This window comes from Anser anser (assembly GCF_964211835.1).
Source record: "Anser anser genome assembly, chromosome: Z".
In the NCBI taxonomy this organism is placed as follows: domain Eukaryota; kingdom Metazoa; phylum Chordata; class Aves; order Anseriformes; family Anatidae; genus Anser; species Anser anser.
In genome coordinates this window covers 22,009,071-22,036,872 of record NC_139723.1, presented here as the reverse complement: position 1 = coordinate 22,036,872, position 27,802 = coordinate 22,009,071, and the positions used below count along the sequence as shown (strand labels likewise).

Here is a 27,802-nt window from a genome sequence, read left to right as displayed (position 1 = left end):
GACACTGCATACTAAAACATTCTTCTTTCTCTTTTCAGAGAATGATGAGTTTGGAGATGTACATTGTCATGTGACTGGATCACATGAGGAAGCGCTTTATTACAGACATCAGTTCCATGGTGTTAATTTGAAATGCCTTAATGGCAGGCAAAAACCAGTCATTTCATTTTTGTAAATTGCAGATTTTATCACAGAGTAACAAATGTTGCTGTAATTAGACTTCTGTTTTTATATATATATATGCGTATATATATATACATATATATATAAAAATATATATATATTCTTTACTTTTTTTGTATCAATAACCAGGCTCGCACACAGGGTCTGCTGCTAAGTTGCAAACCACATAGTAAAAGGAGAAATGTATTTGTCATGTTTAGAAAGTGTTAACCGCAAAAGGTTGTTTGTTTCTTTTCTCTTCTTTCTTTTTTTTTCTTTTCTTTCATATTGTAAATAAATAATGTTATGTATCAGTGTGCCTGAACCTTGCGTACCCTTCTGATATTTCCCACAAGCTCTCAGAGAGGCTAACTGTGATGACACTTTGGTACAATGTAGATGTCTATTTGGTGGCTCCTATTAAGATGCATCAGTGTAAAATGTTACTGTATTCACTGTTTCATTGTAATTGTGTATTGTGAAAAATATACCTTTGGAAGGCATGGGGATCTTAGTACCACAAAAACTGTGTTGTACATAATGTAAAATTTTTAAATGGAAAATAATGAGCATCTGTGAATAATGAAATGTCTTTTTTGATAATCTTGAATGGCAGATAACCAATAGCCTGCATAACAGAAGACATCTGTGATTGTTCTATTACTTGAATAGTCCTGCAGTCTTTTTTTTAATGTTTACAATTATCCAGTTTTAGAAGAGAGACTTTAATGCCATTGCCTGGTTACTTGTTTTATGCTGTAATCTAGTTTATTTTATGTAAAATGTATATTGAATGCTTTCATTTTTATACCTGCCTTAAATAATTTGGCAATCAGAATAAAGAAAAAAAGTTGTTTTTGTACTTTCTTGGTGTCTATGGGCCACTTTGAAAGATGTGTCGTAGGTGTAGATAGCAGAGCCTGAAGCTGCCGTTCCACTGCTGGTCTGTGTCTCAGAAGTTCTCCCTGGGGCTCAGTTACCAGTGTGCCCCCGCAGCGATCCTCTGCCTGCCCTGCTGGGCCCGCAGTGCTGTCCTCTCCCAGGGGCTATGCGGGACCCGAGCCAGGTGATAGCACTGGACCTCTTTCTGTTGACCCCAGTAGGCTTGGAAAAGGCCCATAGTAGCCTCGGGTGGTATTAGAGGTACTCCAAAAGGCATTAGAGATTTGCCTTTTTTAGCACAGCTCTGTGTACTATAAATTTCAGGTGATTTTTTTTTTTGGTTATGTCTGTATTGCACCCCCCCAAAATGAATAGATGCACAAAAACTGAGGACATGTAGAGTAAAAGAAAAAGGCCATTGCTGTGCTTAACCATTGGTACTTGTATTACCACAAAATAAATATTTTTTGTGGCTATACCACCTGGTTTGTTTAATTGCACTAAACACAGTACACAGTAATATGAAAACATTAATTATGACTTGAAAAAAGTCAGATTTACTGGTCAGGTTTTTGAGGCTTTAACTTCTATCCTTTCCTGCGTATCCCAGTTATATTAGTAGTCAAAACTGTTTTTTAAAGTTTTACTGTTTTGTTTTTTTTGGCAGGGTGAATTACTAGAAGTTAGAGCTTGTTTATGAAGTCGGTTCCATTCCTCCTGCCTTGTGAATACTTAATGCAGAAGGATGAATTAAAGATTCCCAGCAGACAAGCACACTTGGACTTTTTATATTACTATGATGAATCTGCCATTCATATTGGTATAATTGTTTTATTTTTATAGGCATAAAATAAGTTCCCATAGTGACTAGTAATAAGGTTTATTGATTTTTACTACACATTATTCATCTGTGGCTTACTCCTATCATCTTGTTCTGAACACGTTCAGAAGTTTCACAGTGGTGACATACTACAAATTAGCTTCCTCAAAAATGGGAAGGAAGAGGTGTTTTTTTTTGTGGATGGGGATATTGTGAATGCAGAACTCCTGAAAAATAAGTGCCTTATTACTTCTATATTAAAAGCTTAGATGGTTTTTGTATTGAAATGTACCATTGATTTCTTTTCAGTCTAGACCATTAATGCTTCTGCAGCAAAACAGATCTTATAAATTCACACTATTGGTGATTTTGATTTAGTGTGGTTTAATATAGTGTTGTAAGTAACTGGAATGAATTACTCTGATTGATATGGGGTAAGCAGCAGTTAAAATTATAATTAATGTTATAACTTTATTATATCCTTGAAATTTGTAAGAGAGGCTAACAGGCATTGCCATTTATTTTCTTCCTCCACTTAAGGTTATTCTTTTCCTTCTATCTTCATAACTTTTAATTTAGCACTTGCCGTGCTGACCTTCTTAAAGGCTGTGCAGCTGGCTCAATAACTCCCCAAAGCCAAAAGATATCCATCTACGTGTCCAAGTTTGACATGTAGCTGCTGTAATCATTTCATCCTTGTGTATCCAAAGGATGAGCAAACTGAAGCAGCAGTATGAGGAAGACAATTTACAAACCTGGGAACTTCGGGCCACAGAAGCTGGTCACTGGAAGGGGGCAGCTGAAGCAGCATGGTACAGATGTATCTGTGCTGTTGTTTTCCACAGGCAGGGCTTGTGCTCATTGTGACCTCCAGCTAACACCCTTACCACTCTGCTCTGCTAGCAGCTACAGTCAGTGACCCTGTTCTATTTTTCATTTGGGTGTTCCAGCTGTCTTGTAGAGGTGAACGAGAGCTTTAGTATTACAGTGACTTCTGTGAGTTTCTAACCTGTCCATGGCATGCAGCTAGAGGAATGAAAGGTCTGTCAGTGGGAGCCCATCACACCAACCCAAAACCCCAGCCGGGGAGTTATTGCCTGTGGTGCTTGCACTGGGAAGAAAACAGATGTGAATGGGGAGGGTGTGGTTGGTTGGTTGGTTGGTTTGTTTGATTAATCTTGCAGGTCTAGAGGCTCAAATAAGACAGGGGTCTAACTGACTGAGTTGGATGACTAGCAGGGCTAGACTGGAACTGTTGAAAGTGCGGCCCAGGAGAAACATTTTTCCAGTTTCATATTTTTAGGTTCCCTGGTCATTTTAGTGAACACCTAAGAACTCATAGAGCTAATTCTGTGCCATCTTATCCCATCCCTTGCTTCTGAAGGGTGTGTTGGTTGGATGTAATCACTGGGTCATTAAGTCTCTGACAATTGCTGGCAGTGCCTGTGCTTTCAGAAGATGTAAGATGAGAGAATCCATTAATGCATTCTAAAATACACCAGGTATCACTGATAGCACAAAAAACACCATAAACAACACCTTGTTGCCCTTATGCAGCTCTCCACCCTGGCTGTTGTCAGGGAAGGAGTGGAAGAGTTGTGCAAGGAATCTAGTGCTTATTCCTTCTGGCATCATGGTCTTGCCACTCTTATCACAACTGACAGATGTACCGTCCTCATTATGCAAGAAAATCTCATTCTAATATTTGCTTGCCATACTCTCTCGCTCCTCTTTCTCTCCACATCTTTCTCCTTCTCTCCCCTTCACCTTACTTGGCCACTTGGCCACAGTAGAGCCCTCTAGCTTACTTCCATTTGATATCATCAAAACTTACTCATTCTATCTGTACAGCTAAAATCCTTCTGCATACATTTGTGATCTCAGCTCTTGATTAGTTTCCGACCTTTTCTTTTATCACGTTCCCTTCTTTGACCTGTGTTTTTTTTTTTTCCTGTCTTATGCTGTGTTAATGTATCCTGTTTCTCTTCAGCATAAAGTGTTTGGGACACAGAACATGTCTCACTTGAAATTCCCACAGTGTAGGTCATATTTATAGTTTTTTCAGAGTAATAGCAATGGATGCTTCTAACATCATGTAGATGATAGTGCAAGATGTCATGAGTAGTTAGAGCAGACCATTACTAACAAGGAGTTTAAGATAACTGACAAAAGACTTCATGATTTTGAAAGCTATGTTGAAACCATTACTGCCTCGAAAACTGGGAATGATATCAAGCCTATACAGGAAGTCTAAAGCTGTACTTCCTTGAATCAGAGAGAACTGGAGGTATATAGTCATCGCCTAATGAGCCAGCTTTGCTCTGCTTTAGAAAAGAGATGTTTTCTTCATTTGTTTCAGTCTTAACCTTTACCTAGCTTTCTGTGTTAAATACTCTACAGCTTTACCATGAACTACAGTTTTCCTTAATGTAGGTTTTTCATTAGGCTATTGTCTAAGCTCAGATAGCCAGATAGCCTTTTTTTTTTTTTTTTTTTTTGTAAGTCCTACTTGTTACTTTTACTTAGAAATATATGATGGTTTCATTTTCATTCAAGTGCACATTTGACTTTTGGTAGCAGAATAAGCTATCCACTTCAGTTTAACGTGGAAAAACCCTAGGTCTTGATTTGTACTGTTTTCATTATGCTCTTTATCCCTTTCTTTAGAGCACAAGCTTTAAAAGATACTCTCTTTTTTACAGAAAGTGGAAAACAAAAGAAGTCTAATAACTTGTAAGTGCGTTTCAGCTCATATTCAGGATGTCTTTACTTACCCAGTGAACATTCTGCTTTACCAGAGAGCATGGAATGTCCTTTCTGGCATATCCACTGTTTACTAGCTGAAGCTGTTTCATTTTGAGGAATGGGAAAGCTTTTCAAAGACACTACTTTTTCACTTTCTTAACCGTTTCTGTAAGGAATTTTAATGCCTATAAAATACCATTTAAATCCTCATGGTGTCTGTTAGTAATTTTAAGCAACACATGCTAAATAGCACTCTCAACCTCAGTAGTAACTCTGAAACTTCTTGTCTAGGCTGATAAATTAGCAAACTTAGGATTTTGCAAAGGTAATTATTAGTTGCTGCCTGACAATATTTATCAAGTAGAAAACTTGTTATTCTCCACCATAATATAGAAAAATGCTCTGGGGACTTTGAAAGCATATGTTGTTACAGACAAATGAACTGCTATAAAACGAAGCCAGTACCTGTAGTAATGTTTCGGTAGCTTTGTAGTAGTTTTAGTAGCGTTGTGAAGTAATTTGGGGTGGTATAATGGTGTATGTTAGTTACATGATTTCTGTTGTTTGAGTTTGCTGATGGTAGAACAGTGCTTATTTATAGCTTTCACCATAATACTTCAGGATTTCTTTATGAAACTGAATGGTACAGCAGTGCCTGATGAAAAAAAAAAAAACAAAAACAAAAAAAAAAACTGAATCAGGAAGCAAAGGTTCTCTGAAAGCTCCTTTAAACCCTAAACACAAGAGACTAATTTTAAGGTATACATCTTGACAGGTAGAGTAAACGGTTGCAGTTCCTGGCTGAGAAGGGTGTGATGAGACCAGGATGGCCCCAGGGGAACCCCTGCTGCTGGCCATACCCTGGCAGTGGTGAACAAAGACGTGTAGTTTCTGTTGGACTTGGTTTGGAGCTGTTTCTAATAGAAGGATATGCAGGAAATGTGCTTCAGTCAGACCCTCGTTAATATTTTCTTGATTAGTCAAAAGAAAGTTGAAAGAGGAATTTTGCGTGTGTATTTCAAGTCAGACTCTTACAGAACAGTGGAAGTGAGGTGAGATAAAAAGCCCCAGAGTTTTCTGATTGAAGAACTTCTTACGTAGTTAACAGGCTGCCATGAAAAAAATGTTCCTCTTTTTCTTTGCATTTTTTCCTATTTTCTCGGTTATATAAACTTGAGTCCACAAGACACTAGAAAAAACTTGAGGGGAGAGGGGAAAATTTTCCCCTCCGTATCCAACACGGGTGACTGAAAGGGATAAGCTTTGCAGTTAGCTTTAACAGGAGCTGGCCTCTAATGTGTGTGCACAAATTGGGTAGCTTCCTTGTCAGAACCAGTTTCTCCTTGATAAGTCTCTATTCAGTGCTGCTGGTTGCTTCAAAAACCTGACTACCTTCTTCCTTTGGGTCTCTGTGTTCCCCAGGAGACAGTGCGAAGAAGCAGATCAAGGGCTAGATGGACTGCAGGGAGGGCTGACGGTTCTGCTATTCCATTGCTTATGCATGCTAGAGCAAGGCTTTTTTAATGGCCTTTTCTTCGCACCTTTCCCCACCTCCATCTCCACATCAGTTTAAGTGCTCACAGAGATGAGCCTGATCAAGTCACTGATTTTTAAGCAGAGCTCCATACAGAAAAGGTCATTGAAATGTCAATGATACAATATGTCTCCCCATGCCATGCTTTGAAACATAACAACTTAGTACCAGGCTTTGCCTCAAGTGTCTGCTGAGCCCTTTCATGATCATTCTGCTTTCAAATAATCTGGCTTCCTTTAACAGAGAATTTGCCAAATGCTCAGCCTCTGTAGCTGTCTTGTGATTTCATTGAATTCAGATGGCCAGTTTCCATTTTACATCCTGTGGTGGTTTAACACCAATGGACAGCTCAGTACCAACACACCACTCTCTCACTCCCCCTCCTCAGAAGGGGTGTTGGAGGAAATTTGATGGAAAAAGGTTTGTAGGTTGAGATAAGGACAGAAAGATCACTCCCAAGTTACCATCACGGGCAAAACAGACTCAGCATAAGGAAGATTAATGTAATTTACCACCAACTAATAACAGACCAGTGCAAGGAGGACTAAAACTAAAAAAACCTCCCCCTGATTCACCCTCTTCCACCTCCTCCCCCCAAGCAGTGCAGGAGAACAAGGAATGGGGGCTGCGGTCAGTTCCTGATGCTTTGTCTCCGCCGCTCCGTCACGGTCACTCCGTGCCCCCGCTCCACGTGGGGTCCCTCCCACGGGATGCCGTCCTTCCCGAACTGAGCCTGCGGGGGCTGCCCACAGGCAGCAGCTCTTCAAGAACAGCTCCCACATGGCTCCGTACCACGGGGTCCATCCATCCCCCAGGAGCAAACTGCTCCAGCACGGGTCCCCCACGGGTGGGCGGCAGCTCCCCCCAGACCCCCTGCTCCTGCGTGGGCTCCTCTCCACGGGCTGCAGCTCCGGCCCGGGGCCTGCTCCTGCGGGGGCTCTCCATGGGCCGCAGCCTCCTCCAGGCCACATCCACCTGCTCCACCGGGGGCTCCTCCACGGAGGGGCTGCAGCGTGGAGATCTGCTCCGTGTGGGACCCATGGGCTGCAGGAGGACAGCCTGCTCCACCAGGGGCCTCTCCACAGGCCGCAGGGGAACGGCTGCTCCCTGCCTGCAGCACCTCCTGCTGCACTGACCTGGGGGGCTGCAGGGCTGGTTCTCCCCCCTCTCTCTCAGCTACTGTTGCCCAGCAGATTTTTTTTTTCCCCTTTCTTCAATCTGCTCTCACAGAGGCCCAACCAACGTCACTCCCTGGCTTGGCTCTGGCCCATGGCCGGTCCCTTGTGGAGCAGCTGTAGCTGGCTCTGATCTGACATGGGGCAGCTGGTGGGCTTTGCTCCCAGAGGCCACCCCTGCAGCTCCCCTGCTACCAAAACTTTGCCATGTAAGCCCAATATATGTCAAGTCTGTCCCCAGCTTTGTTACAGCAAGTTACTGCTCTAAAGAACCAAGGTGCAGAAGAAACTACCATATAAGAAAACACCAAAAATCACAGGAAAGTGATCACTGTCTTTATGCTAGAGCACCTTTCATTAGTTCTAGGTGAGCTCTCCTGTTGCAACTCAGATAAGGATTTGGGACCTCGAGATAGAGCAATAATTGCTTCTTATTATAGGTCTTTATTTCTTCCTTGAGTATATACACATGCAAGTCTCTCTCGGATGTTTATGTACTCACTATCTCCTTCATTAAAGGGTCACATATAAATAATATATGCATTATTTGATATTAATTTTCTTAGGGTTTTCTTTTGAAGCCTATTGGCAATAAAATAGTCCTCTAGGTTACTAATAACTGCTTAACTTTGGCCTTTTATCTCTACACCTGGTGCTAGGTCATGAGCTTTTAAAAATGTCTCACTTGTAAAAGAGTTTGTTTTCCTGAGAGATGGATGTACCAAAATTCAGTATTGTTAAAGAAGAGCAGCGTGCATGTCAGTGTATGGGGCTGGTAGATCATTCAACATATATATCTATATATACCATGTATCTCTCTCTCTCAGGAGAGAATGACTAAAACTGGCCCTGATGTGTAGGCAGGACAAGATTGACATAAAAGTGACCCAACTGAAAACTGCTGAGTCTGCCCTACAGACTCCCATGCTAAACTTTGTACTGGAACAGGGATTTGGATAGTCACAAGTCCAGCAGGGTCACCCAAGCAGCACAAGGAACAGTGAGTGGCATCGCACAAGTCACTGGGCAAGCACAGATGAGCACCAAGCGTGTAGAGAGCAACTGCTGATACCAGGGGCTGCAATGCCTCCTAGTAAAGCATTGGCACTGGACAGACAGGTCTTGTTTATGTAGCTAATGTGGATCAAGGACCCTCAGCGCCAATCTGACTGTTGTGAAGTGCTCAGGCACCCACTGCAGGCTCGTGTTTTACTGGCTCTTGAGCTGCCATCTCAGTACACTTTGTTTTCTTCAGTGGTACAGGTCTGCAGCATCAAGAGACATGATGTTTGTTATCTCAGGAGTGGTGAGGGTTATTAAGTCCAAACAATGTACAGAAAATGAGACAAGATAAAGCATGAGGTAACCTCAGAGCTCAAGCTTGGCCATGACAACTTTGTCTTTAGAAGGCACTACACCTGTCATGTTACAAACAGGCAACTCCCCTCTCTCAGAGGAAGATGATTTCACTTGTTTTCCAGCTGCTTTACAGAAAGAACCGGTCTTTTCTGTCTGCCATATGAAGACAGAAGTTCCTCTTTTATAGAGAAAAAGAACTTTATCACAGAGGAGAACATTATCAGCCAGGAGACTGTATCTGTCAAACCAGAAGTGTGTTTCTCCGTTTACACTTCCTGTCATGGCAGTAAGTTGAAAACTTCGGTCCTGTTCTCTGTGTTTTCTTGTTAAGTAGATCCAATTCTTATATTTTTGGGGGGCCCATGAAATGGCAGTATTAGATTACTAGCCACCAGTACAAAGGACCTATATTTTTTCCTCATTAATTGGCTGATACACGTTTGAAAATCCATCCAGAATATTTTTCTCTGTAACAAGTGTATTTCCATAATGAGACATGATAGTTTTGTTCTTACTAGATGCTTTTGTTTTGGCTGCTATATTTTTGGACAATTAGCACTTCAGCATGCAGCATTAAAAGAGGCCTCAGCTGAATCTTCAAAATTAGTATTAGACTTTCATACTATTTGTCATAATATTTGACAAAGCCAGGCTCTTTTTAGTGGTGCCTAGTGGCAAGACAAGTGGCAATGAACACAAACTGAAGTACAGGAGGAAACACTCCTTTGGTGTATGAGTGACTGAGTACAGGTTGCCTAAGGAGGCTGTGGAGACATCCCTGTTGGAGATACTCCAAAGCTGCTGGCTGTATTCCTGGGAAAGCAGCTCTAAGTGTCCCTGCCTGAGCTGGGAAGTTGGACCAGATGCCTCCAGAGGTCCCTGCCAACCTCAGCACTTCTTGTGATATTGTGATTAAGTGTCATGTATTTTTAGTAATGTTTTGTTTTGTTTTGAGATCTTGTTCATGTGAAAAGGAGAAAAATGTTTCAAGGTGTTCAACTTCCACAATTTTCCCCCTATTTCTTTAAAAAGACAAAATGCATTCACAGGCCATTCAGATTCTTGGCAGCATCTGGTACCAGATACAAAGGAAAAGAAATTTCAGACCAGGTCACTGGTTTCAAGGAGATATCTATCAATAATGCAGTTACCCCTCTAACTTGTACTAAAGCTTATTTGACTAGTGTATAATGATCAGTAGAATAAGAATTGAAAATCTCTGTATGTGACATCTGTAAAGCAAACACATGACACTGGTTTCAGGAGAAGGTCTATCAGGGCATTTATGGCAGTGAGGGACCTCTTCACCATACCCCTTTCACACACCCACAACCCTTTTTTAAACTATGCGTTTGCCCCTGGCTCAGCTGTTGTATTTAGTCCCTAAGATAGCATCAAGGTCCGATGCTGTACTTGAATCAACAGCTGAATTACCCCTATCTTCTAACACCATCAAAAGTAAATTGCTAACTAATCACCAAGGAAAAGAGACTTGAAGAAGAATGAGTAGTTCTATGAGAATTGCAGCTAGTAAAGACAAGATTTCAATGGCTTTCTTGCCTGTTTGGACTCTCAGATGTTCAATAAGGTGTGAACTTCATATTTTTTTTTCCTAATTGAGGCCACTAACAGGCTGCCTCTCCTTTGCCTGCTTGCCAGTACTTGTGAAGCTATAGGGTGTTTTTGGAGCATGCATCTGTAGGTTAACTACAACAGGCTCGATTGATGTGTGCAAGGGAAACGTGTGACCACAGGAGCTGTAAATGAGAGTTGTGCGAGGCTCTTGTCTTTGTAGCCTGGTTATGTGTCCTGAGCAACCAAAACCTAATCCTAAAGGTGGCATTGGGCTAGCCACATCTTCTCCCTTCACAATGCAGGGGTGTGTTTGGGGCCTCACCTGAGCCCTGTCTGTGAAACTGCACCATGCCCTGCGCCACAGGCAGGATGCAGGACATTTCCAGGGATCACAGCTGCTGTAAGGAGAAATAGCTGGTTTACTGCTTGTTCCTTTTAAGGGTAAAGCCATGAATAACATGGGAAACTGAAATAAGTGTAGGTCATGGCTCTTGACTCCTAGATTCATCAGTAATCGCAAGAACGTGTAATTCTGAATTAATCCACTGTAGAGTTATTTATATATTTAGCTGTAGGTTTTACATGTACCAATTACATACACACAAGCAACAGAGGAATATGGATTAAGGAAAGCTGTGGCCACAGTCTTTTTTTAATGCTTTTGGGTGTTAACAAATAACAATGAATTTTTCTACTGTTTAATAACAAGCTAGTTAAGATTCAAAAAAAAAAGTTATTTTTGAAAGCTCTGGGTAGTAACAACATAATGGTTTCATTATCTAAAGTTCAGTCACAACAAGGACAAAAAAATCTCTCTTGTGTGTGCTGAAGAGCTTTTCAGTTCTGAAAAAAAAAATCAATACCATATTCACACTAATGTTTGCTTGCATAAAATATTGACTATGGTCACACTGGCAGTTTTACATAAAGACTTAAAAGCAGTCTTGATTGTCTGAAAGGTTCTAATTGTTTTTCCCCCTTCCTGAAAGAGTAATGAAAGGACAACTAAAAAGCAGAACTATATAGTTATTTTATAACTGGCACTAACAAATTTCACCAATTACAGAGTCCATTCTGTAAGCAATGAATGTGTGGCTCCCAATTAATCTAGTGTACCTCCAGGCAAGGTCTAAATCAGCTGGATACAGCTAAAGCAATTTGCACACAGCTAAAAGCAAATTGGAAAATAAGTGTTCCACGCTACTGCCTATCTTTCCAAGCCAAATACACAATCAGTATTCTGGCAGCAGCACTCTGTCATGTTATTTGCAGCTATCAATTTTAATTATAACAATTATTGATTAGTTGGGAAAGTGAATAATCTAATGTTCAAATGAGGTTGGCGCGGCTTCTGGGGATCTTTATTTCCCTTTCATGTGCATGTCCATTTAGAGTTAGGAAGTATCAAGCAAAGATACCTGCAGCACATTGCTAAGCTTAGCTAACTGTAATTGAAGTCACAGCAGTGATTATTTTTTGTTGCTGTTGTTGTTGTTGTTTACAACAAACATCCATTGTTAGGATTCACTGGTCTGCTGTGCAAAAAGGGTTGATATGAATTGAATTAGGGCACGAGAAGGGTCAGTTCAGGACTGTAGGCCAATAATTCCAGACGTGGGCATCTAAAATCAGGCATCTAATTTCTTTCTTAACCACCCAAATGAATGAGCTGTTTTGCACAGGAAGGGAGGATTCTCCTGTTGACCAATGACAGCAGCAATTTTGCTAACCTATTTACTTTTGGACACAAGCTGTTTCTTCTTGTAAAACAATGCTTCCCTTGGAAGAGAGAAGAAAGGAACTAATCCCACCCTTGCTACACTGACAAGAGTTTTATGTGTTTTAGCTAAATAAACAGTGTGGGGAGGAGCACTGGACTGGAGCAGGGCTGCAGCCACAAAGGCTGAAAACAAACTTTCTGAATCCAAGTGTTTGGCGCAGGCTCATCCAGACAGCTAACCAAATGGCTGCATTGCTGAAGACACATGGTTTGCACCTGGAGCTGTACGCTGAGCAGTCGGCTGGGCAGGCAGGAGCTCCCTCCCATGCCTCCCCCTCCTCCGGAGCTGTAACCTGTAGCTCAGAGCTGCCGGTTGGACTAGAAGACATCTCCAGTGGATCAGGAGCCAGAGAATGTGATAACAGCAGCAGACATTGGAACAAATGAAACAAAGCAAAAAATAGCAAAGGCAGAGGAATGAATCGTGAATGTGCTGAGCATGGGAATGGCCAGGTCTGGTAACAAAACTGCTCCCTGAGAGAAGAGCACAGCAGAACCCTTGGATAACCACGCATACGTGTGTGTCTCCAGTGACATGGTCACCTTCAGCATGTGCACACGTGGTGGGTTTTGTGTCTCCTGCTCTGTGTTTTGTCTTTCTGAGCTATTTTGTTCCGTGTCAGGATTTAGTATTCCCACTGAAAGTATTTTACCCTGCCCTCCAAATATTCCAGCATGGTCTACTCAATCCTGTACAAACATGCTTAAAGACGGAGCTCTGTCCCAGTCAATTTCCTCCTTCCTTTCTTTCTTTTTGGTTGTGTTGAGGACAAAAAACAAATGGGTAGCAGCTTCCTGCTTAATACTATTTTCCACAATAGCACTGTTGTACTAGAGAACCATGAAATGTTATGGATTGCAGTCCTTTAATCTGACATACAAAAGTGTGATTCATAGTTTGTTAGGCCATGAATTGAACATCTCACAGCTTCTCCATCATTTAGAATGTAGTATTAATATTAAAATTGCTCTGCCTGTCCATAACTTTGGGATAAGAAATGTTCCTCAAGGGACCCCACTCCATCTGCAATAAGTGCTTTTCACTTCAGATTAATACATTTTCATTTGCCCTGTCATCCCATGCAGGCAGAGTGGGCCTCAAGCCACATGGGGTCAAGTAGGGGTCCAATTAGGCAAAGTTATTTTTAAGTTCTGGAGGGCATGGGGTCAGCACACTGGAGAGATTTAAGCACCTAAAGATGTAGATAGGTAGATATATATTTCCACAAGTGCTATCACAGTGAAATCAAGGGGAGTTAGGCATCTGGCAACTATCTAGCAAAGCACATTTTGAGATTCCCTTGAAGAGCTTTCTAGGCACCTGAATGCTCTTGAAAATCCAGCTGCTTCTGCAGCAGAAAGGTCCACACAACACAGTTGCCTCACTTTCCCTCTTCTGGCACCTCAAGTCTGCCAAGATGTAGCTCCAGGGCTAAAATGCAAAGCTCAGAGTTGCAGCGGCTTTCAGGCGCACGCTGTGCAGGAGGACAGCCAGGAGGCCACCCTGGGACACGAAGCTGCTGGGGAGCTGGTCGGGAGGCAGAAGGACAGAGTCCCCAGGCACATGTCCATGCTGAGCAATGCTGGGTGGCCCTGCGGCCAGGGAACCTGCTTGCTCGGTGCTCTTTGCAGTACTCGGGGTGAAGGAAGGTCAAAGAGGAGGTCAAGGAACATGGGGCCAAACATCTGGCTAGCTTGGTCATCACCGGTGGCCACAAGCAAATGCCTAGGAAAGAGCACGAAGAGGATACTCACCCATGCCAACACTCTCCTGCTTTCTGGCAGTTTTCATCCAGGGTATTTTCCGACCCTCTTTTGTTTTTTTTATGTAATAATGTACAAACATTTTTCAACTGCTTGTTCACTCCCCTCTTGAACGCAATATAAACTTCTTGTGTTCGCAGTGTCCCTTGCCATGGATTTTCCCATGTGTGCTGCCCATTGCATGAAGACCTTCTGTGTGCTCTGACTGCAATGCCTGTTACCTTTATTTGATAGACCTGGATTCCTGTACTGGAAGTAACAAAACCAATTTCAGTTCTAATCATCTTCCTTCTATACCTCTTGTGATTTTATAGACTTTAATATATTCTCCCTTAAGTGATCTTTTTTTTTCCCTCACTGAAGATTTCCAGACTAATTTTTTTTTCTTCATTTTTTTCCCCTGCTATATGGAGACTATCAATCATTCTTGCCATCCTTCCCTGAACCTCTTTTTTTATTTCTAATGTAATTGTTAAGCTGTGGCGACACATATCCATCTTCCTGTTGTGAGAACTCCCCTTTTATTCATACCTTTAGCTTTCTGGGTTTTAGCCAGTTTTTTCCCTATGCGCATTTCTATGCTGGTGAGTTTCTTTCAAAGCCATCATGTGTCATAGTTTTGTCTGGGACAGAGTTAATTTTCTATGTAGAGGTTCACACAATACTCTGTTTTGGAGTTGTGATGAAAACAGTGGTGACAGCACACGGATGTGTCAGTTGTTGCAGAGCAGTGCTCACACAAAGCCAAGGACATTTCAGCTTCTGGTGCTGCCCTGCAAGCAGGAAGCTGGGGGTGCACCAGGAGCTGGGAGGGGACACAGCCAGGACAGCTGGCCCAGGCTGGCCAAAGGGATGTCCCATACTGTGTGGTGTCATGGTCAGCAATACAATCTGGGGTAAAGAAGGAGGAAGGGGGAATGTTTGGAGTGATGGCGTTTGTCTGCCCAAGGAACCGCTATGCATGCTGAGCCCTGCTTTCCTGGGAGTGGCTGAACACCTGCCTGCCAATGGGAAGCAGTGAATGAATTCCTCATTTTGCTTTTCTTGTGTGCATAGCTTTTGCTTTCCCAAGTGAGCTGTCTCTATCTCAACCCATGAGCTCTCTCAGTTTTACCTTCCTGATTCTCTCCCCCATTAACCTGGAGAGAGTGGGTGAGTGGCTGGGTGGTGCTGAGCTGCCTGCCAGGTTAAACTACAGCAGTCCTTTATGGAGCCCAACGTATATCATGAAGGGTTTGAGATGATGACAGATCTGATTGGAGTGTGGAGATATTATAGCTGTTTAGCTGCTAATTAGCTGGCTCCTGTGCTTGCCATGGGGCTTGCTTGCCTTACTTTATGTTAGAGTCCAGTGCTTTTTAGTGGCTGCTTCTGCTTCTGCCATTTGCTCTACTCCTTAGCGTCTTGCTTTGCTGTGCCTGGCAACATTTTGATATCAGCTGTGACCATTCTCTGGGGCTGTCGGATGGCCAGATCTTTGCTGCTGTTCTTGTTTTTGTTCTCATTGCTGCTGTACTAGACAGGCTGGAGCTCCAGACTAAACTCAAGTCAGAGGGACTGTGAGCTGTGGGTGAGTCCACATGAGAGCACGTACACCCCAAAGTGTCTGCGGCCATGGAGAAGTCCATGCTGTGTAGCAGGTACACCTTGCAGTGTCCATGGATAAGGACATGCCAGAACACCTTGAAGTGTCTGGCTGTGGATAAGACCATGACACAGCAGGTGTCTGAGGCCAGTGAAAAGGGCTGTGCCAGAGCAGGGACACCTCAAAGTGACTGTGGCCCATTAGTAAGTCCACACCAGAGCAGGTAGACCCCAAGGCATTAGAAGCCATGGATAAGTCCACAACACAGTAGGTAGACTTCTGAAGGGACTGTGGCTCATGAATGAGGCCATTCCAGAGCAGGTACACCTCTAAGGGACTGTGGCCAGTGGACAAGCCCAGGCTGGAGCAGGGGCAAGGGGATGAGTTCACTGCAATGCTAAACCCTACGGCCTGGTCCAAAAGGACAAGGGGTGGAGATTGTGATGGATATGCCTTCAAACTGTTGTAACCCTTGATCACAGGATTCCTATAGCAGGAAGCACTTGAATCAAGAGAGGATGAGCCTCACGAGAAGCAGTGCAAGTACAGCAGTGACCCGACCTGAGCTGGCTTTGGCGTCCAATAACTCCACACAACACACCGCCTCTCCTGTCCTGAGCAACCGCCGTAACAGATAGAAGCTAAGTCATGGACTAAAAGAAATCAGTGGACTTTTTATGGACATTTTATGGACATTTCATATGGATGGTCCATAGACTAAGAATATTATATCTGTTTATTAATTGAAGGGTGGTGATTAATGAGTATGTATTGGAAAGTATGGGACCTGAGCATGACATAAATGGTATGGAACAAGGGGTGGATATTGTCATGGTTTTGGCTGGGATAGAGTTAATTTTCTTTGTAGAGGCTCACACAATGCTGTGTTTTGGATTTATGGTGAAAATAGTGGTGATAACACACCGATGTTTTTAGTTGTTGCAGAGCAGCACTTACACAGAGCCAAGGACGTTTCAGTTTCTGGTGCTGCCCTGCCAGCGAGGAGGCTTGGGGTGCACCAGGAGCTGGGAGGGGACACAGCCAGGACTGCTGGCACAGGCTCACCAAGGGGATATTCCATACCATATACCGTCATGCTCAGCATTAAAAGCTGGGGTAAAGAAGGAGGAAAGGGGGAACGTTCAGAGTGACGGCGTTTGTCTGCCCAAGGAACCATTATGCGTGCTGAGCCCTGCTTTCCTGGGAGTGGCTGAACGCCTGCCTGCCAATGGGAAGCAGCGAATGAATTCCTTGTTTTGCTTTTCTTGCGTGCGCGCCTTTTGCTTTACCTAGTAAACTGTCTTTATCTCAACCCATGAGTTCTTGCGCTTTTACCTTTCTGATTCTTTCCCTCATTCTACTTGGGTAGAATGAGCTGCTGGTGTACTTAGCTGCCTGCTGAGTTTAACTACAGCATCGTGAAAGACTCTGCCAAGAAGCTCTTGGAAAACCAACTAGACAATATTACTTGGGTGATCTGGTTGAATCATCCTTACCATATGCCTGTTGATCCCCCAAAAGGCTCTTAAGAGGCTTGTAAGGCAGGACATCCCCTGACAGAAATTCCAAGTCTGGAAGTGCCTTTTGTGTTTGCATACAGCAGGAAAAAGCAGTAAAGTTGCTAAGTGATGGGTATTTGGACATTTTAATCTAGCACAACGAAATGTCATGTGATTTTGTATAGACTCAGAATTGAGCAGATGAGCCACGACTGTCTTAGGACACTCTGGAGCCCAATGAAGGTCAGAAACAGGTACCCACAGCTGTATTTTATTAAACCCAACTCCTTGTTTTTCTCTTAGAATCACAGAACACCCAGCTTGATGCAGGTCTGGTTAGATGAGGTTCCTCAGGGCTGTGTCCAGTTGAGTTTTAAATATATTCAAGGGTGAAAATCCCACACCTCTCCAGGCTTCTCTTCCAGTGCCTCACCACCTTCATGGTGAAAATTGTTTTTATTTTACCTAGTTGAAGTTTCCCATGTTCCAGCTTGTGTTTGTTGTTTCTTCTCACATTCCTGTCCAGCTTTGGGACTGGCTCCACTTTCCCTATATCCTCCCATTAAGTAGTTGTAGACAGCAGTCAGGTCACCTTTCAGCCTTCTGTTCTGAAAGTTGAACTAAGCCAGTGCCTTTTAGTCAAAAAGAGGTTGTACATTGGCTTGACAGCAGCAGCAGCATTTTTCAAGTCTTGTCCTTACAAATGAATATTTGGGGCCATTGTATTACAAATGAATACAAGGGCCGGGATACACATGCTATTCACATGGAGTTGGAAGAAATTTTTAGCAAGTTTTTTTAATTAGGTTTCTCAAGAGCAGGTGATTAGATCTAAAGAATAAGCCAGTGTCTAACAGTTCCTTAAGAACTGTCTGACTGATGTTGTATTTACAGCACACGCTGGGGTAGACAGTGTGTGTGCTAGGAATTTCATTCCAAACAGAGTACTGACCCCCGAGGGGACCATTAAAAGTCAGCAGAAATTGAAGCAATTCAGCATTCATCAGCTTGGGCTGAAGTGATTTCAGTACTATGATCCATCAGAGTGTACGATATGAGCTTTGCAAAGATCAGCTGGGGTTTTAACTGCTGGTTTGCATACCTGAGGTCTGACACCCTCCAAAACCTGTGCGTGGCTCTTGATGTCCCCATGGCTCTTGGCAGAAGGGACAGGGCTCCATAGCAGGAGCACAGCCTTCCCTTGCAGAGAGAGCCTTCGGCGTGGTACTGAGTGGTTGTTCCTCTGTCTGATGGCATGTTAGGAGCACCACCACTCAAATGTCCTCCACCATTTCGCTATTTCACAGCTACGAGTCTACCAGTGAGTGAAGTGGGAAGGTGAGCTGAGTCTTTTCAGTCTGCTGGTGATAACAGATTACTGTCTCAGTCACTCCAAAGAGGATAATGAAGTACATTTCCCAAAGTTTGAGTACGGTATGAAGTAGATAAAGACAAATCAGCTATTATCAGCCTGGAGAATAGCAAAAATCTCTCCAGAACAGCTGCTTTCATAAAATTCCTGCTGTCTTGATAGGAAATACAATTGGCAGCTCACATGAGACTCTGACCACAGCAAATCTGACATTGACTGTCTGCTTAGATTATGATCCAAATCTAAAATCCAAAGTGTTCAGAGCCAAGAATTTGGGTCCAGGCTGTGTGTCCTCCCATCTACAGCCCTGGAATTTATTACAATTCTCCACCACTTCAAAAACATATGTTTAGCAAGTGTCAAATGAGAAGCATTATTGCAGACTGCAAACCAGGCTCTAGCTTCTCTTGCAGAGATACATAGCAGCAGCCCAGGCTCCAGTGTTTAGTTCAGAGACTGCAGTCCACTCGAATGTATATTGGTCTCTATTGCAGGAAATGTGGGTGACTCCTCATGTATGTGGCATATAGTTCAGTGGTCTTTACAGCTGTAGGTGCTAACATCCTGTTTCAGCTTGTTCACAAATTAATTCTAGCTATAACAGGAATTCTATAAGGCTCTTATGCAGGCAAGCACATAGAGCTAAATACCTGCAAATCTCCTTTAAAAATATATTAATATTAATTTTATGCATGTGTGAGGAAGAGATGGTACTGCCTAAAGGGACTGAATAGAATCTGATCCATTAAATATTTCCAGTGTTGAATATAGTATTTCCTCCAAACTGCATGTACTTCTGAATATGCCTTTGTTCACATATATTTCAGAGATAATAGTATAACTGTGGTATAATGCTTCATTCTGGCTTTCAGAGATAACAGGGCTAAAAATGCAAAACAATATCAAGCAAATCTGGACAGTGTGAAAATAAATAATAAAAAAAGAGCAGCTGAGGCTGTCCTTGACAACATTACTGCTAAAAGTGACCTACCCTGACTAATGCATCCATTTCATAGGATTTAGGACTCTTATAGTGGTTTTGTAATATGATAAAGCATCTCTAAAGATGTCTTTTGAAAAAGAGGAGAAAATTGCAGCTGATGCAAAGTTTCCATGAAGGAAGGCTCATTAAAAAAGCTTATGGTTAGAAGTAATTCCACAGTAAAGGACATATATTTGCCTTTCTGTTTCTCTTATTTTTAATGTGTGATATATTCTGTTTTTAAGTATACTTTTAAAATTTCTTATGTATAGATATATATACACGTATATATGCACACATATATAATGTAAACTCATTGGTCTTACACTTTCTTTTTTCCTACATCAGTCCCATTCCCCTCTCAGCAGTGAATTATACAGATTTATGTTCACATAAGTAATTAATAATTAACAACAATTAACAATTAATAATTAATCCAAATTTGCAGTCATGTCAAGGGTATAGAGGTAATCTGGCCTGATGAATCAAGCAGAGAGTAAAAAACATGCCATTCCCAAAGAAATTAATGGACTTTGTTTTCACTTAAAGCAGGGATGACTTTGGTACAATAACAAAGAATTTCACAAATTTGGACCAGTTCACTAACAAGAAATTTACACCACTCTCTACTTGCCTCTGAATCTGACCCTTTCACTTTAGCTTGAATTGATGATTGCTGTGGGAGCAGAGGAAGCTAACTGGATGCACATCTTTGGAGTGAACATAACTCAGTGAGCAAACTGTAAAAGAATTTGAGGGCAAAGTCATCCAAGGATTAAAAAAAAGCCACTAAATAAACACCAGGAAAAAGAGTGTGTCTGTCTGATTTCACTGTCACTTGTCTGTGATGGCTGGCACTCTTAAATGCTAGAGCTGCACCCTGTTAAAATTTAATTTGCTCTCAGTGAGAGCAGGGCACACACAAACCTCATTTTAACAAACCCTTGAGAAGTGGCCTGCAATCAAACCCACTGCCCGTGGTTCATCCTGATCCTGCTGGTTGCTGTGGGCTTCTCTGCAGACATCTCAGTGGGAAGACCAAGGTGGGCTCCGTGGATGCTGGACTGCTGGGAGAAGCCCTCTCACATCACGTTCATTAGACCTGAGTCACAGCGCAGGCACCAGGGGCTCGGAAATGTTTCACAATGCGGCGCTGAACCGAGCTACATGGCTGACCTGCTTCAGCCAAAGGAAAGAAAGCCTGCATTAGCATGTGAGCAGAGGAAGTCAAAATGATCTCATTCATAGAGCCTTCTCCCATTTATGTAAGGGGCCCTGGCCCGCACAGAAGAGCATGTCTTTCTCTGGGCCACACAGGGCTGTCTGCCTAATTTTCCTCGTTCTTAACCTTTGCTTCTCCATAGGACTGAAGTGCAAGACAAAGCCAGGACGCTGCATTCTTCCTTTATATCTTAGCTACAATAGCAAGGAGGTGGCAGGGTTAAAAATGTTTGCACACCCATGCGATAGTGTGAATGCAGAAAGCTGTTCTGGGGTCCCTGTCTCTGGGCTGTACGGGCTGGCGGGCTGGAGAGCATGCATACATGTAGCAGGCAGCCACAGCCACACGGCCTCAAATGTAAGCCACCGAGTTTAAATTAATGATAAAAAATAGCTTCTAAATAATAAAAGTCCCCAAAGCAAAACTTTCATCTGATACTACTAATTGCCATTTGAATTAGTTCTTCTCTATAATGCCACATTAGCACAGCAGCACATTAATTATTGAACAATATTTAAATCATTCTGAAGTAAGCAATACATTCATTTAACATTTATTTTAGATGGGAAATATCTCCCGTAGGATGTTACGTTTTATATATTCATATATATATAATTAATTAAAATTATAATTATATATACATATATAACAAAATCATTTATATAACAAAATCATTTGTTTTTCACCCACTTTTCACAGTTGTGAATTTTAGTGAAGACAATGCTGCAGTTGAACCACACGGTTCAGAAGAAAAGTATTTATCATATTTTTGATCTAATAATTAATTCATTTTTAAAGTTGTGCCTCTTAGCAAGTATTTCCTAGCAAGCTTTTTCTAGTGTTTTGTTGCTGTATTGGTTGACAGATTAGTAAATTTCTTTTTAAAGGAGTCTACCTTGATTGAATTAGTTATTCATGCTGCTAATAAAACTATATAATAAAACTATATTGATTGTGCCAACATGGCTCTTGAATCTGACTTACTGTTGAAGTGCTAAAATTCACCTTCTTCTGAAAAAGAATGCAGCCTTTCTGTGACTTTAGATGGTATCTGTACAGTGTAACAGTTTAAATTACTTTGTCTGAAAGTAAAGGCAGAGATATATGATGGTAGAAATATATTAGTGATAACTTTATTCCCTTACTATTGTATTATGCTGCAAAACCTATTTCTTCTTTAGAAAATATTCAAAGTAGGTTTTAGTATTTTGTATGATCCCTTTTGTGTTGCCTTATAAGAAGTGCCTTCAGGTACATCTTCTATTAAGTTTATTAAACAAATATTAATTCTACCTTCTTTCTCTCAACAGAGAGATTTTAAGGTGCAAGTCAGAACATCCTGGCCACTCACAGCCTTACAGAGTGCTCTGTAAGTCAGAGTGCTCACTCACAGCCTGACATATACCCAGGCAAAACCCACAAAGTATATGCCTATATTGTCCTTACAGGGCATGCTCGTGAAGGTATTGATATGACTACTCAGGGCCTCATCAGAGGACGCTCAGATAATGTATGCCTGTGTGGGTGGGCAGCACAGTGCTGGACACATACTGGGTCATGACAAAAAAGGGAGAGGTACCATTAGTGCTTGACCTGGCCTATGTACTGAAGACATTTTGCACAGCTTCCGGGTAGCTTCTTCTCTTTCCCCTCCAAAAGCTATACTGTATGCTCACCCTTGAGCTATACTACAGGATGCTCTAAGACCCAAATGAACGTCTTAAAGGGCTTTTTAGGGACTAAATGAGTCACAGGAGTATCTGCTTCTACAATGCCATTTTGTATGTCATCTCCTCAAGTGATATACACAAACTTTGGAGGTACCCCATGTGTGTCCTAATACATATGGTGTTAAACTGAAGATAACAGTTCTGGGAAATCACAGCTAGGTCAGAGCAAATACAGATCCAGGATGTTTCAAGCCTGAGAAAAGGATGTTGCAGTCCCTGAAAAAACTGTGGTACAGATCTCCTGGTGAGTTGCTTTCAAGCACCCGAAGGACAAGAATGCAACTGGGAAAAGCCAACACATATTTACCGAGGGTAAAGTTTGAATATGACACCAAAGTAGTAGCAGCTTTTATGTACAGAGGGAGGAAGAGCCACTGTACAGAAAGACATTGACAGGTTGGATGGTTTGGTCATAAAGAATGGCACAAGGTTTAACAAAGTTAACTTTTAAGTCCTGTACCTGGGACAGAGTGATCTCAAGCAAAGGCATGGGCTGCAGTCTGACTGGGTAAAGGCACTGGTCACCACTGTGAGCATGAGCCAGCAGCATGCCCTAGCAGGAATGCAAGCCAGTCCTGGGCCACATCAGGCCAAATTCTATCCTAGCCTGGACACCAGCCTGAAATCTGGATGGTCAGTCACATACCATGTCTGACAGCCCTGGTGTTCTGGAGTCCTATTTCTTCATTCTCACATTTCTCCTTTGTAGATGCTCGTTCCATTCAGATGCCTCTGAGTTTTTATTTCTATTCTCATTCTTGCTTACAGTCTGTTTCTCTAAATTCCTCGCTTCACACACTTTGCATCTAGTTTTATGAAAACCTCATCTTTTCACTGAGTGATACGACCATTTGCATTTCCCCACATAATGTTCTGACATTTAAACCTTCAGGACAATATTCCATTCCCTTTGTGAGAAACTACCTTGCAACATCAGCCCTCACTAATATTTGGATTCTTCTTAGAACTATGCTCTTTTCCCCAAGCTATAAATTCCTCCAGGTGATTAGTAATTGCAGAATGTGCAAGTGTTGATGGATTATGAACTTGCTTAGCTAACCACTTTGTAGGGCAAGATTAGCAGGAAAATATGGAAGGAAATCTGGATGTTGCGTCTCTAATTCATTAGCCTTCCATGGTTTTGTTAGTCTCCTTATCAGAACTGAGGAAAGACACCACAATGTTGCATAAACATAAAAGCCCTCAGCAGAATTTCTAACACTAAGTGGAAGACAACTCACCCATGATGTGTTGCTTCAAAGGATGACCTCAACACAGTAGACATGAGAAATCTACTGTAGGTTTCCCAAAGTAGACCTCATAATTTTGAAAGATGCAACTTCTTTTGCACAATGCTGAGATGATAGCATGTATAGAAGACTCAAAGATCTTTGCAAGCACAGAGAAGTACAATGCAATTTTAGAAATTTTTAAAATCTGTCTTTAAGTTCTGGATTCAAGGATTTTCTAAGGATGGTCACACTTCAGCAACAAAAAGAATTTCTATGTGGGTGCTGCTAAAATTCTTTGTAGAAGCTTTAAAATGTCTGGTTTTTAATTGAGACTGCACTTGGTCCTTAAAGGGACCCCCTGTAGCAAACAAGTCTGGATTTCCCATGTGAGGGAAACTTACCTTGAGGCAGTCAGACCTAGGTCAAAGACCCGAACCAGGGCTTGCTGGTTTTTGTAGGTCCTTTTTCCCGTTAGATCAGAGGTCTTTTTTTCACTCCTGTCTCATGAGGATATGACTAGATTTTCTTTTCATTTCCAGTGTCCAAGTCTCTAAGACTTATTGCCTGCTAAGACTGTGATGAACAGCTTCTGGTTCTGTCCAGATCTGGGCTACTTATGATCCTTAGCTACTAATTTATTTCCTTAGTGTTTGTTTGGGTATTGGCATTATTTAGCAATGAGCAAGAATGGTAGCTATACCTCTGGAGCACCTAAAGGTTATTATTTTGTTCAATCTGAAGTACTGATCTGAGCAGCACACTGCACCTTTTGGGTAGGAGAAACATTTTCCAGGTATGTGACTGACTGTTTCCAGTGTCCATACACTATTGATGAAGCATTTTCTATACAGTACTGTGCAAGAAATCATGACGTTTTTGAGAATTTGTCTGCATCTCATTTTGTCAAAATACACTGTATTTCAGATTCACTGCACATGACACTTCTGCATTGTTTCATCTCATTTTGTGCTGTAAAACCAGTTGCCTAGTTCTTTTTATCCTGAATATAAGGGAGAAATGACATATTTTGTCAACAGACTAACATAATGGAAGTCAGTTGTCTTAGCCTTTCTCTCAGAGCTGGGTATGAGCCATCTGACTAGGATATTAAAAGTGGTGAGTAACCTAACAAGGGTGAACAGGTCTTACTTGAAGACAGATATCTTCTCCAGACCTATCCGACCTCTCTCCCTACTCCACTGAAGAACCATCCTTGGAAAACAGGAGAGTAACAAAGAAGAGGAAAGGAGTGCAGCTGCCTCAGTCATAAATTGAACCTGAAGAATAACTGAAGAGGGAAAAACTAACTCTGGCCAAGAGACATATGTAGGGTTCTTGTTTGTACATGGATCAGTGTGGTTTATGTATTATCCAAGAATAAAGTATTTTAAAAATCCCTCCGCAGATTTTTTTTTTTTTAATATTTTCAACCAGAGTGCCACAGAAGAGCTCTTGGAAGTCTGTATGAACTATATGGGAAACTTTGTGATGGGGGTCTGCTGCATGGACTTGGCTGAGACTCTTCTTCTGTTGAGGAAAAAGGAGTCTCCCAAACCAGAACCCACATCCAGAGTACACCCAGGTGACTCACAGGTGGAAAATTATCAGAATTATTTGTGTGGGAAATCACAAGATCCAAACCCTGTGCAGACTGATTTCCGAGCACGTGATATGACTCAGCTGTTGCTGTAGTGCAAATAAAACAAGAGGTGAAAAAGAAAGATGGGAGAGTAGTATTTCTGTCAGTAGAAATATTTCTTTTGCTGCAGGACAGGAAGAGAGACCTCATAAGGAATGAGAGGTTAAAAGCACCATATGTTGGAAATAGGATGTGGGGAAATCCTGTACTGAGAAAGAGTTAAAAGGAGAGATTCAATGGCAAGAAAAAGTAGACTTTGGGAATAAAGGATAAGGATGAACGTGATAGGGGACAGCAAGAAAGAGACAATAGAATGCAATGAAAAGAAACAGACGAACAGAAAACAAGCATAAGATCACAGCAAAAGGAGAGAGATGTATGTGTATGTGGTGTATGTGGTGTCAGTAATGTGTGTGTATGTGTCAGTGTATGTGGGTCAGTAATGGGTGCTGGGCATAAAAGCAATGAAGAATGAATGGAAGAGAAATGCTCCTTTCAAAGAGAAAAAGGACAAGTAGTTACAGAAGAGAAGGGCAAGAGAACAATGTGCAGAAAAATAAAAAAAAATTGAAGATAAATAATACAGAAGTGAATAGAATAAACCAGAACTAATAGAAAAGAACAGGGAGGGAAAAAGCCTAAAGAGAGTAAAAAGATAAGCCAATATTTAAAAAAAAAAAAAAAAAAAGACTGATTTTAATTGGATTTATTTGTGTATCTATGTTTCCTGCAAAAGACATCTTATTTCTTCCTAGATTTTGGTATTAAAAGCAGTGACTAAATATAAACGATTATAGTTCAACATTTATCATATTTTATGATTGTATTACTCATGGAAAACCTTTCACTAATGCTACATTAATATAATCTGAGTAGAAGAGAAAATCTGTAGGAAAGTGTACTCTATAGGAAAAGAAAAATGAACCCTCCCCTTCCCCCATTCTAATTATTCTGTCAGAGTAGAATTGAATTCAGCTGCTCCTTTAAACTGAAAGACCAAAAAAAGAGCTTGTATATTTTTAAGCTGCAGCATTTTCTTACAAGCCCACTGTTTACAGTCCACCTGAAATTTGAGGCTTGCATGCTCTATTCTTCTGCACAGAGCAAAATCAGCAGCTTACATTTAAGATGTTTTGTTTCTTTTTGCAGTCTCTTGCTAGTGTACTTAGCAGAGAATGATTAAAACCTGTGCTCTGTTAGAACTGTTGCAGTGTTTAAACAAGGAAGTCTGTGTTTGTTTAAGAGAATGGGGAAATGGTTATCTTGACAGATTAGACTGGAAAAACAGGACAGCCACAGTCTAGCACAGATGTCCAAATTTGCCACTTGGCTGGTTTTTTGAGGTCCTCTAAACAAAACTTGCTTGTGTGTTTGTGCCTTTGCTCTGTTTGACACCTGACTGAGGAATGTGATTAAGCACTGCTGCCAGGGATTACATGTCTCTCGTGGGCAAGTGTTCACAAGGCTGAAGTTTCCTCATGTCTATCTAACTGTGTCATAGCTTGCTAAGGGAATACAAGAGAAACATCTCAAAATGTATTAGAGCACTTGCAAAAAGGCTGGTTCATAATATAAAGGCTGTTTTGGACAGAAAAACAGTGAAAGGTTTTTTTGTTTGTTTGTTTTTTGTTTTGTTTTGTTTTTTTAAGAGCTGAGATTTCTGGCGTCTCTGTTCAGTTAGTGACAGAACATGCGCAAGTGAGAAACATATAATTTGCCTGTGAAATACTTAAGCTATTTGCAAGACTCAATGCAGCCCCCCAGGTGTAAAACATGTCTCAATGGAAAGAAATGTTACATCCTTAATCAGTGTGAGATGATCATTTTCTAATGCATTTCAGATGCATGCTTCACTTGATAAATCCATACAAATGTCTGCTCAAACACTTTATCAACCCCCATTAACATTATCACCTTGAATTAGTTGTCCTCACATTACATCCGTGACAGAAAAGGCACTTTTAAAGCCACTGCTATTTTCATTTGTCTAAAACCTATTTACCTGTAGACAAAGTTTTGCTCTGTTAGATTAACCTTAATCCAAAAACCAATTGCAAGGATTCAAAGCACAAAGGCCATCAGCCTACAAGAAAAAAATCATGATATTATTCAGACTTGTAAGGGTCATGCTATCCCACTGCCATGTGTGAGAAATGTTTTGTTTAGTGTGCATGTTCTGCGTATTACATACATCTTGGATGTACACATAAATTTGGTGTACACTGTCAGGCACCAGGATTAGGTTAGAAATCTGGGCAGGATTCCAGAAAAACAGCAGTGCATGGTACCTGGTGATGGGGATGTATAAATATATTTATAGTGATTGTCTTTCATTGCAGTCATTAAAAGTATTCTGAGTAATTTCATCTATACACCTCTGTGTGATATTAAACTTGTTGATGGTGAAGACAGTTAAAAGGAGAGGACATCTCTTGTTTTAGATAAATGGCTGCAATCCAGTAGGTCAACAGTTTGGATTCATATTACCACACTGGTGCCATAGAGGAATTTTATAAAGCACATATGGCAGAGAGATTACTGCAGTTCATGTGTCTTTGTTCAGGTTACCCTTGATTTAGAGTTCAGACTACTTTGGGACTCCAGTTTCCACACAGACAGAAGGACCCCGTAAGCATTTTAGATTTATAAATTGTAGAATAGTTCTAGGACTTTGATAAGAGATTTTAATACGTAAGTAGATAAGAGTTTAACTTACATCAGTATATGGTGAGTGCCGCAATGCTT

The 27,802-nt window shown here is 41.5% G+C and overlaps 1 protein-coding gene across 7 annotated transcripts in view; it reads left to right on the top strand.

Moving 5' to 3' along the window:
- Window positions 1-25,772, top strand: part of ZNF608 (zinc finger protein 608) — a gene marked incomplete at its 3' end in the record, with an annotated part of 110,733 nt that extends 84,961 nt beyond the window's left edge. For 5 of the 7 annotated variants that reach the window (XM_083818738.1, XM_083818735.1, XM_083818737.1 and 2 more), the window contains exon 10: window positions 39-25,772. In XM_083818738.1, coding sequence (XP_083674864.1) covers window positions 39-175 — 137 coding nt within the window. The remainder of the gene's footprint in view (window positions 1-38) is intronic. The other 2 variants (XM_083818739.1, XM_083818740.1) reach the window with 2 other exon arrangements.
- Between the last annotated feature and the right edge of the window lie 2,030 nt (window positions 25,773-27,802).